This window comes from Perca fluviatilis, chromosome 11, assembly GCF_010015445.1.
Source record: "Perca fluviatilis chromosome 11, GENO_Pfluv_1.0, whole genome shotgun sequence".
NCBI lineage: Eukaryota > Metazoa > Chordata > Actinopteri > Perciformes > Percidae > Perca > Perca fluviatilis.
Window position 1 is genome coordinate 33,169,461 of NC_053122.1, and position 11,785 is coordinate 33,181,245.

The 11,785-nt window shown below is 44.5% G+C and overlaps 1 protein-coding gene and 1 long non-coding RNA gene across 2 annotated transcripts in view; one reads left to right on the forward strand and one right to left on the reverse strand.

The window, feature by feature from the left end:
* Positions 1-11,128, forward strand: part of LOC120568455 (putative ferric-chelate reductase 1) — a 53,809-nt gene extending 42,681 nt beyond the window's left edge. Inside the window, exons 6-7 of the mRNA XM_039816011.1 lie at positions 244-543; positions 10,518-11,128. Coding sequence (XP_039671945.1) covers positions 244-543; positions 10,518-10,570 — 353 coding nt within the window. The 3' untranslated portion in view covers positions 10,571-11,128. The remainder of the gene's footprint in view (positions 1-243; positions 544-10,517) is intronic.
* LOC120568465 lies at positions 3,379-7,299 on the reverse strand. Its single transcript, XR_005640732.1, has 2 exons — positions 6,579-7,299; positions 3,379-3,565 (listed from the first exon to the last, which is right to left on the reverse strand). It is a non-coding gene; the product is annotated as an uncharacterized LOC120568465 (long non-coding RNA).
* Positions 11,129-11,785: the final 657 nt, after the last annotated feature.

The following is an 11,785-nucleotide window of genomic DNA, read 5'->3' on the forward strand; positions in this document are numbered from 1 at the left end:
TAAATGCCACGGCAATTATTGTTTTCACCCTGTTGGCAAAAATAAGAAATAAATCAGAGACTTTTTAAGCTTAGTAACTTTCTTTTCCAGAGATTTGCTGCTTCCTCTTTCGAACTGGCACTGATTGACATATTTCAACTGTAAATGTTTATTTTATTGTGAGCTGAAGTTATCACCCACACAGCTGTCGATAACGACATGTCTAACCTTCCACTGCTCTGTCCCCCTCATGTAATCGTTCAGATGGTCCCAGCCCCTTCAACGTCTTCCTTAACAGCGGCCTTCTGAACCTCACCAACCCAGCCAGCAACGTCCCCACCACAGCACCACCAGTGGTCAACCCAACAGTGACCAACCCAGCCAGCAACGTCCCCACCAAAGCACCACCAGTGGTCAACCCAACAGTGGCTAGCTCAACAGTGGCCAACACAACAATGGCCAACACAACAATGGCCAACACAACAATGGCCAACACAACAGTGGCCAGCACAACAGTGGCCCGCACAACAGTGGCCAACAGCATTGGAGCTGCCCAGCCTCACGGTAAACACTGCTGTTACAGATTTGCTAATTTAACACATTTGAGGGCAATCCACAACTACAGCAACTTCAAAACAAAATAATATTCCTGGTAAAAACTATGTAATTTGGTACTAATTAAGAAAATGGACAAAGTAACAGTCTTTCATTTCATATAATTTATTTTATTAACAAAGGACAACGCACATTAATTAACAATTCGGTAAATGTGCTAGTGTTAGCCAGCCGGCTAATTTTCAACTGTAGTCCTTTGGCAAGATGTTTTGAGACCATAAAAACAGGAAACAGCAAGACATTAGTACAGGATACATGTACAGAGAGAAGTCAGAAAGACACCATACAGATAGCCAGAGCAACAAATAAACTTTCTCAAGAAGCCATGCAGAGCGACCTGAAGCAGCAAGACATTAGCACAGTTACAAATAAAAGACAACGCACAGTGAGTCCGCTGAAAAATGCTCGGTATGTCTCATAGCACTTAAATTGCCTCCTCGAAGCCTCCACTTGCCTCCCTTTCTCGCGTCTTACTGTACGTACACACCGCCGCCGACTTGAGCTTCTAAAGTTACCGGAAGTCATTCATTTTCAATGGAAAACGCGTTTTGGACGTTTTGAGCGACTGTCAGTACCCGATCCGTTCCACCTGCACAATCCGTTCTGCGCATGTGCAAGATGACACGTATGCCATGACGTAGGCGCAGATGATAATGCTGCGTTCATTCCACCACCACCTTGGAATAACGGCACCGCTTCCACCTGCACGATCCGTTCTGCGCATGCGCAAGATGTTCACACGCTAGCCTCCATCTAACGTTAGTTAGCTAATAGCTAATTCGGCGGACCGCTAGGTGATTATAGCGGTAGCTAACGGTTAATATAGCGGTCTGCCGTTAGCCTCCACCGGGAAGCTAACGTTAGTTTAGCTAACGGTTAATTTGGCTAACCGCTAGCTGATTGCAGCGGTCTGCCGTTAGCCTCCACAGTTAAGCTAACGTTAGTTTAGCTAACAGCTAATTCGGCTAACCGCTAGCTGAGACAGCATGTAAACTTTAAAAGACCCTCAAAATAAAACTTGAAAATAAACGTTAACATATATAACAGCTGTTACGTCAGTTCTACTTTACTTGTGCTCATTTAAAATACAATCACTCAATACTTGTCTTTATTGTTATTACTGTAATGTCTTAATTTAGCTGTAGCCTGCTTTTCCCATTAAGTTCAACTTAACGTTATTTTAGACTGAATCTAGCTGCAGAAACAACGTAACCAGTGGGGCGGTGCCTGTTATTTCGAGGTGGCATGAACGCAGCATTATCATCTGCGCCTACGTCATGGCATACGTGTCATCTTGCACATGCGCAGAACGGATTGTGCAGGTGGAACGGATCGGGTACTGACAGCGACCCGAGCGTCAATCACAAAGAATAGGCTCGTTCGAGATGAACTGCGCCTCGCCTGTAAAGTAGACGAGAGCAGGCGGCAGCAGCCGGGGGCGGGGACAAAAATTCGCTCTCAAGTCGGACAGTTTTCCAGCTGACTCCAGCAGCCTTCAGGCTGAACAGGAAGTGACACAAACACTGTGGTCCGTTCGGGTCCGATTCCGATTTAATAAAATGTTATCAGACCCATATATCAGCTCCTACACAATCTCCAGTTGATTTTATTATGAAAGAGTAGCTGTCAAAATGCTCTACATGCGATCTGTTGCTGATTTTAATTACCAACAGACTGTAGGTGATCCGTAATCTGAACAGATTTAGTCTCTCTGACTTCTAAACGTAACTATCAGCCACACAACATGTGTTCTGTACAGAATAAGCTTTTAAATCAGACAAATCGCAGTTAAAATCCCTCCGATTCAAAATCAATAAAAAGTTTATATAAAACGTCATCATGTTGAATCGATTCTGAACCAATCAGCTGTTCGATCAGCTGAGAGGCCGGCGTTTCCCAGCATGCACTGGGTCCGCCTGCGTCCGCCTGGCTCTTGCAGTTGGTGAAAAGCAACTGCGCTGCCTGCGTCTCAGAACTGCGGCCGCCTTGGTCTCGTGAGATTATCGTTGCCCACGTGTGCATGACGTCAGAGCAAGTCGGGATCAAGTCGGACACAAATCTAACCGGCATGCATTGGGCGCCGATCGCCGGTGATCGATTCTGCGCAGATCTGGCTCATCTCGAACGAGCCTAATGTCAACTTTATGGTAATGAGCTGTGACGCGGTTCAGCGGTAAGCAGCAGCAAACGCCAGCAACCAATCGGAATATAGACGTCCTTCACGCTGACTGATTCCGGAGAAACATACGATGTAAACTTTCGTTCCCTGGGTTCCCTATAATTTATGATATGAGGTTGTTTGAGTATAGGGACCAATTAACGTTACCTGCCGGTCACATAGTCTCTAACCAGTCCGCTCACAGTGAAGTCCGGCTCGGACCGACAGCTGGCGGCTGCTCGCTCTGCCTGCATTCTGCTGCGGTTCAGCGGCTAACGAGCGAGTTAACAGCTAATAGACACCGCTGCGACCAACAAACAATACAAATTCTGTCATTATACAGTGAGGAAAATAAGTATTTGAACATCCTGCTATTTTGCAAGTTCTCCCACTTGGAAATCATGGAGGGGTCTGAAATTGTCATCGAAGGTGCATGTCCACTGTGAGAGACATAATCTAAAAAAAAAAAATCCAGAAATCCCAATGTATGATTTTTTAACTATTTATTTGTATGATACAGCTGCAAATAAGTATTTGAACACCTGAGAAAATCAATGTTAATATTTGGTACAGTAGCCTTTGTTTGCAATTACAGAGGTCAAACGTTTCCACCACGTTTTTCACCAGGTTTGCACACACTGCAGGAGGGATTTTGGCCCACTCCTCCACACAGATCTTCTCTAGATCAGTCAGGTTTCTGGGCTGTCGCTGAGAAACACAGAGTTTGAGCTCCCTCCAAAGATTCTCTATTGGGTTTAGGTCTGGAGACTGGCTAGGCCACGCCAGAACCTTGATATGCTTCTTACAGAGCCACTCCTTGGTTATCCTGGCTGTGTGCTTCGGGTCATTGTCACGTTGGAAGACCCAGCCTCGACCCATCTTCAATGCTCTAACTAGGGAAGGAGGTTGTTCCCCAAAATCTCGCAATACATGGCCCTCCTCTCCTTAATACAGTGCAGTCGCCCTGTCCCATGTGCAGAAAAACACCCCCAAAGCATGATGCTACCACCCCCATGCTTCACAGTAGGGATGGTGTTCTTGGGATGGTACTCATCATTCTTCTTCCTCCAAACACAGTTAGTGGAATTATGACCAAAAAGTTCTATTTTGGTCTCATCTGACCACATGACTTTCTCCCATGACTCCTCTGGATCATCCAAATGGTCATTGGCAAACTTAAGACGGGCCTTGACATGTGCTGGTTTAAGCAGGGGAACCTTCCGTGCCATGCATGATTTCAAACCATGACGTCTTAGTGTATTACCAACAGTAACCTTGGAAACGGTGGTCCCAGCTCTTTTCAGGTCATTGACCAGCTCCTCCCGTGTAGTCCTGGGCTGATTTCTCACCTTTCTTAGGATCATTGAGACCCCACGAGGTGAGATCTTGCATGGAGCCTCAGTCCGATGGAGATTGACAGTCATGTTTAGCTTCTTCCACTTTCTAATGATTGCTCCAACAGTGGACCTTTTTCACCAAGCTGCTTGGCAATTTCCGGGAGCCCTTTCCAGCCTTGTGGAGGTGTACAATTTTGTCTCAGCATTTTGTCTTGGCCATGTTAGTAGTTGGATTCTTACTGATTGTATGGGGTGGACAGGTGTCTTTATGCAGATAACAACCTCAAACAGGTGCATCTAATTTAGGATAATAAATGGAGTGGAGGTGGACATTTTAAAGGCAGACTAACAGGTCTTTGAGGGTCAGAATTCTAGCTGATAGACAGGTGTTCAAATACTTATTTGCAGCTGTATCATACAAATAAATAGTTAAAAAATCATACATTGTGATTTCTGGATTTATGTCTCTCACAGTGGACATGCACCTACGATGACAATTTCAGACCCCTCCATGATTTCCAAGTGGGAGAACTTGCAAAATAGCAGGATGTTCAAATACTTATTTTCCTCACTGTATATGTAATTTATAAAAGGTTTCTAGGTCAATGTATTGGCCGTGCAGTGGCTGCTTGTGCTTTTTCTTCAATCGTGTGTCGAACATGATCGAACACAGAATACTGCCACGTCAGAGCGTCAGAGCGGCCAAAGCATTCACACACTACAATTGGCCTGGCTCTTGCAGTTGGTGAAAAGCAACTGCGCTGCCTGCGTCTCAGAACTGCGGCCGCCTTGGTCTCGTGAGATTATCATTGCCCACGTGTGCATGATGTCAGAGCAAGTCGGGATCAAGTCGGACACAAATCTAACCGGCATGCATTGGGCGCCGATCGCCGGTGATCGATTCTGCGCAGATCTGGCTCATCTCGAACGAGCCTAATGTCAACTTTATGGTAATGAGCTGTGACGCGGTTCAGCGGTAAGCAGCAGCAAACGCCAGCAACCAATCGGAATATAGACGTCCTTCACGCTGACTGATTCCGGAGAAACATACGATGTAAACTTTCGTTCCCTGGGTTCCCTATAATTTATGATATGAGGTTGTTTGAGTATAGGGACCAATTAACGTTACCTGCCGGTCACATCGTCTCTAACCAGTCCGCTCACAGTAAAGTCCGGCTCGGACCGACAGCTGGCGGCTGCTCGCTCTGCCTGCATTCTGCTGCGGTTCAGCGGCTAACGAGCGAGTTAACTGCTAATAGACACCGCTGCGACCAACAAACAATACAAATTCTGTCATTATACAGTGAGGAAAATAAGTATTTGAACATCCTGCTATTTTGCAAGTTCTCCCACTTGGAAATCATGGAGGGGTCTGAAATTGTCATCGAAGGTGCATGTCCACTGTGAGAGACATAATCTAAAAAAAAAAAATCCAGAAATCCCAATGTATGATTTTTTAACTATTTATTTGTATGATACAGCTGCAAATAAGTATTTGAACACCTGAGAAAATCAATGTTAATATTTGGTACAGTAGCCTGTTGTATTGTTTGTTGGTCGCAGCGGTGTCTATTAGCTGTTAACTCGCTCGTTAGCCGCTGAACCGCAGCAGAATGCAGGCAGAGCGAGCAGCCGCCAGCTTTCGGTCCGAGCCGGACTTCACTGTGAGCGGACTGGTTAGAGACGATGTGACCGGCAGGTAACGTTAATTGGTCCCTATACTCAAACAACCTCATATCATAAATTATAGGGAACCCAGGGAACGAAAGTTTATCATCATGTTTCTCGAATCAGTCAGCGTGAAGGACGTCTATATTCCGATTGGTTGCTGGCGTTTGCTGCTGCTTACCGCTGAACCGCGTCACAGCTCATTACCATAAAGTTGACATTAGGCTCGTTCGAGTAGAGCCAGATCTGCGCAGAATCGATCACCGGCGATCGGCCCAATGCATGCCGGTTAGATTTGTGTCTCGACTTGATCCCGACTTGCTCTGACGTCATGCACACGTGGACACGATAATCTCCGAGACCAAGGCGACGCAGTTCTGAGACGCAGGCAGCGCAGTTGCTTTCACCAACTGCAAGAGCCAGGCCAATTGTAGTGTGTAATGCTTTGGCGCTCTGACGCTCTGACGTGGCGGTATTCTGTGTTCGATCATGTTGACACCCGATTGAAGAAAAGCACAAGCAGCCACTGCACGTCAATACATTGACCTAGAAACCTTTGCAAATTACATATACAGTGAGGAAAATAAGTATTTGAACATCCTGCTATTTTGCAAGTTCTCCCACTTGGAAATCATGGAGGGGTCTGAAATTGTCATCGTAGGTGCATGTCCACTGTGAGAGACATAAATCCAGAAATCACAATGTAGGATTTTTTTACTATTTATTTGTATGATACAGCTGCAAATAAGTATTTGAACACCTGTCTATCAGCTAGAATTCTGACCCTCAAAGACCTGTTAGTCTGCCTTTAAAATGTCCACCTCCTTGGTTATCCTGGCTGTGTGCTTCGGGTCATTGTCACGTTGGAAGACCCAGCCTCGACCCATCTTCAATGCTCTAACTAGGGAAGGAGGTTGTTCCCCAAAATCTCGCAATACATGGCCCTCCTCTCCTTAATACAGTGCAGTCGCCCTGTCCCATGTGCAGAAAAACACCCCCAAAGCATGATGCTACCACCCCCATGCTTCACAGTAGGGATGGTGTTCTTGGGATGGTACTCATCATTCTTCTTCCTCCAAACACAGTTAGTGGAATTATGACCAAAAAGTTCTATTTTGGTCTCATCTGACCACATGACTTTCTCCCATGACTCCTCTGGATCATCCAAATGGTCATTGGCAAACTTAAGACGGGCCTTGACATGTGCTGGTTTAAGCAGGGGAACCTTCCGTGCCATGCATGATTTCAAACCATGACGTCTTAGTGTATTACCAACAGTAACCTTGGAAACGGTGGTCCCAGCTCTTTTCAGGTCATTGACCAGCTCCTCCCGTGTAGTCCTGGGCTGATTTCTCACCTTTCTTAGGATCATTGAGACCCCACGAGGTGAGATCTTGCATGGAGCCTCAGTCCGATGGAGATTGACAGTCATGTTTAGCTTCTTCCACTTTCTAATGATTGCTCCAACAGTGGACCTTTTTTCACCAAGCTGCTTGGCAATTTCCCCGTAGCCCTTTCCAGCCTTGTGGAGGTGTACAATTTTGTCTCAGCATTTTGTCTTGGCCATGTTAGTAGTTGGATTCTTACTGATTGTATGGGGTGGACAGGTGTCTTTATGCAGATAACAACCTCAAACAGGTGCATCTAATTTAGGATAATAAATGGAGTGGAGGTGGACATTTTAAAGGCAGACTAACAGGTCTTTGAGGGTCAGAATTCTAGCTGATAGACAGGTGTTCAAATACTTATTTGCAGCTGTATCATACAAATAAATAGTTAAAAAATCATACATTGTGATTTCTGGATTTATGTCTCTCACAGTGGACATGCACCTACGATGACAATTTCAGACCCCTCCATGATTTCCAAGTGGGAGAACTTGCAAAATAGCAGGATGTTCAAATACTTATTTTCCTCACTGTATATGTAATTTATAAAAGGTTTCTAGGTCAATGTATTGGCCGTGCAGTGGCTGCTTGTGCTTTTTCTTCAATCGTGTGTCGAACATGATCGAACACAGAATACTGCCACGTCAGAGCGGCCAAAGCGTCAAAAAGCTTCCCCGTACTTTTTGACAAGCATCCTTGACAGGGCGGCCAGAGCTTCTTTGCAGCTAGTTAGTCCCTCCCAACGAGGAGGCCCAGGAGAGACTTCCTTTCCTCGGAGCCTCACATTATTTTCTCAGCTGTATGGGCGGAGTTAGCAACTCCTTCAGCTGCACGTCTTCCGGGAAGCGATATTACGAATCCCACTATGGCCACGCCAAGACACGCCCTTCAATAGCATTCACACACTACAATTGGCCAGGCGTCCTATCCCCTGACCAATCCCCTAACCCTAACCACTCGAGGTGAAATGCCTAACCCCAACCAATCAAGCTGCTTCGTAAGGCGGGTCTTGGCGTGGCCATAGTGGGATTCATAATTTTGCTTCTGGGAAGGCTGCTCTTGTGTATCCTCGGCTATATCTCCTTGATGCTCGCTCCTCGGGACAGAAAGAAGAGTTTTGAGATGGTCTTTACCGAGGAGGGACCAAGGATTGGGAATGATTGAGATTTCTTTTTTTTTTTTAAGAAATTTAAAGATTTTTTGGGGCTTTTCCCTTTATTTCAAAGTGGATAGATATGAAAGGGGGAGAGAGATCAGGGATGACACGCAGCAAAGGGCAGCAGGTCAGATTCGAACCCTGCGCCGCTGTAGGACTCAGCCAACATGGGGCAAACACTCCTACTGGGTGAGCTAGAGGCCGCGCCGATTGAGATTTCTCTTGGCACAGCTACCAGAAGACTTACAACTTTCAGACAGCTTGCTCACATCACATCTACGTCTTCAAGCTCAGTTCGAGGCTGCGCAGTAACGCTCAGCGCTCACCGGAACAGTGCTTCTAATATCCTTCACTGGTCTCTGTCAGTACCCGATCCGTTCCACCTGCACAATCCGTTCTGCGCATGTGCAAGATCACACGTATGCCATGACGTAGGCGCAGATGATAATGCTGCGTTCAAGCCACCTCGAAATAACAGGCACCGCCCCACTGGTTACGTTGTTTCTGCAGCTAGATTCAGTCTAAAATAACGTTAAGTTGAACTTAATGGGAAAAGCAAGCTACAGCTAAATTAAGACATTACAGTAATAACAATAAAGACAAGTATTGAGTGATTGTATTTTAAATGAGCACAAGTAAAGTAGAACTGACGTAACAGCTGTTATATATGTTAACGTTTATTTTCAAGTTTTATTTTGAGGGTCTTTTAAAGTTTACATGCTGTCTCAGCTAGCGGTTAGCCGAATTAGCTGTTAGCTAAACTAACGTTAGCTTAACTGTGGAGGCTAACGGCAGACCGCTGCAATCAGCTAGCGGTTAGCCAAATTAACCGTTAGCTAAACTAGTTAACGTTAGCTTCCCGGTGGAGGCTAACGGCAGACCGCTATAATCACCTAGCGGTCCGCCGAATTAACCGTTAGCTAAACTAACGTTAGCTTCCCGGGGGAGGCTAACGGCAGACCGCTATAATCACCTAGGTCCGCCCGAATTAGCTATTAGCTAACTAACGTTAGCTGGAGGCGCGCTGTGAACATCTTGCGCATGCGCAGAACGGATCGTGCAGGTGGAAGCGGTGCCGTTATTCCAAGGTGGTGGTGGAATGAACGCAGCATTATCATCTGCGCCTACGTCATGGCATACGTGTGATCTTGCACATGCGCAGAACGGATTGTGCAGGTGGAACGGATCGGGTACTGACAGTCTCCGTCCAGAGCAACGGGATCTGTTGGTCCAGTTTATATACTGTCTATGGGAGGGACAGAACAACTTCCGGTTCAGCCAAGGACCGAGGAGTTGAGGAGCTTTCAAATAAGAGTGATGAGATACAGCCACTGTCACCTCAGGGTACATTTAGTGGCCGTTCTGGATCTTTCTGTTGCATCAGATGATCTTCGCCCGCAGACGGAGTTCTTCCTGTCGTAAAGAAATTTGATGTGGTGTGATCAAAAGCTCCAACAACACATGAGTAATGAATGGATAAAAATGTTCTCTGGTGTAAATGGAGCATTAAAAACTGTTTATAAAGTCAGATAATTGTTTTCTCCAAATTACAGTTTTTTTCAAGGAAATTTTAAAATAAACTTAAAGAAAATTACAGACCTGTAAAAGAGAAGTTTATTAGCTTTCACCCTAGAATTAATATGATTAATTAAATACATTTATAGTATTGAATAAAAGTTATATTACATTCAATTATGTAGAATAAATGATATTTGGGGTGGTCTAGCCACATGAGGTAAACTGTCTTACAGTGGTTAAAGCTAAACTAACTAAAGGGTCCGTTCAAACGTTTAGAAAGCAACATGTCCATCCAGAAACACTGTATCTTGTTACTCTTGATAACCTAAAGACCTCACTGGGAACAGTTTTCATTCTAACTAATTTCTACTGAAGAAATAGTTTCAATGAAAACGTGTTTGGAGGATTATTCAGAGTGGCAGGGACACTTTGTGGAAAGATATGAAGCTGTTGAGCTTCATTAGTGTCATTTTTCAATGCACCACAAACCATTCATCCATAACGGTGGAGGTACAAATCACAGACGACTATCTCAAAACGTCGGCAAATCTGGATGGCTGGATACAGAAGAGAGAAACTGAATTTGGTCACTGCACTGATCCACCACGTAATTAAAGAATATTAAAAAAAGAACATGAGGAAGAGCTTTAATTACCCAACATTTGTGATAAACACTCTTTTGTCTCTTCCCCTACCAGCCGTGCTGCTCCTGCTGAGTGTCCTCACACTATCCGTGATGCTGAGAGCCTGAAAGGAGTATCGAGTTCCCAGTTTGATACAACGAAGGCAGAGGAGTGGAGAACTGTCGAGTGTCAAGCTATTTATACATTTTTTTCATGGGACTTATTTAAAAATGTTTTAAGTATCTTTTGCACAATGTTTGTACCTGAGATGTACTTTAGCTGAAACTCCAGTTGTTCATGTGGCATTTGTAAAAACGTCCTCGTGGTTTTAATGACTTATTTAATTTGTCTGCATGGGACTATTGAAAACATCTTTGTAATTCCTGTTTGCACTTGGGTAAACTTTTCTACCGAAAAGCTGCCCATCTGGTACAACAAGCAGTTTCAGCAAATGCATATTTACTGTACACTTTGGTCTGACGAGTTTTAGCTGTGTACAGAACATCTTGGCAGTAAACCTCAACGGACAAACAGCCAGCACCCTTCACAGGAAACCCAACCCAACAGTGTGGTTATGTTTTAATATTGACATGTGAAATTATCTGTGACTGTGAACTATTTGTTGAAGGCACAGCAAAAAAGGTCCACCTGTTCTAAAATAATAAAGTTGAAACTATGGTTTCCTTGTTTGTAGGGTCACATTTCCATCTAATTGTCAAGCGAATTTTAAGTGACCTTTTAAAATGTCGCAAAAAATTAACAAAATACAAATTAGAAGCGTTTCCATCAACTGGCTTAGAGCGCATAAACTAGACTGTGCACCTGTGCAGAATACAGGGTTTTGGCAGAGACATTTGGTGTCAGCAAGACAACCGTTCTGTGTATAATCGATGTCCACAAGTGTATGGGGCACTGGATGGGACCCATATCCCGATCCTTTCCCCAGCCGATGGACAATAGTCATGTGAGTTACGTATTCGCTACGTCACAACTTATTCGGCAAAGCTGTTTCCATCTCCCATTTTGCACATTAACTCTTTTTCGAAACAAGCGAGCGTAGAAACTTTTTTTAGCGAATTTGAGGAAGTTTTTTCAAATTTTTCCGTTTCCATAAACATTTTCTAATGAGATACTTCAAAATGCGCATAAAAATACTTTGATGGAAACAGACAGCTTTTTCTCCACATGGTGAATTACACTTCCTGTCATGGTACACATAACCAACCATTACTTTAGGGCTGCAATCTAGCTTTATATACGGCCTATGGGCCCTATTTTAAAGGGTGAACCGCTTTGCACAGGTGCGTTTAGGTTAAACTAAACTGTTAAAATAACAGCGTTAT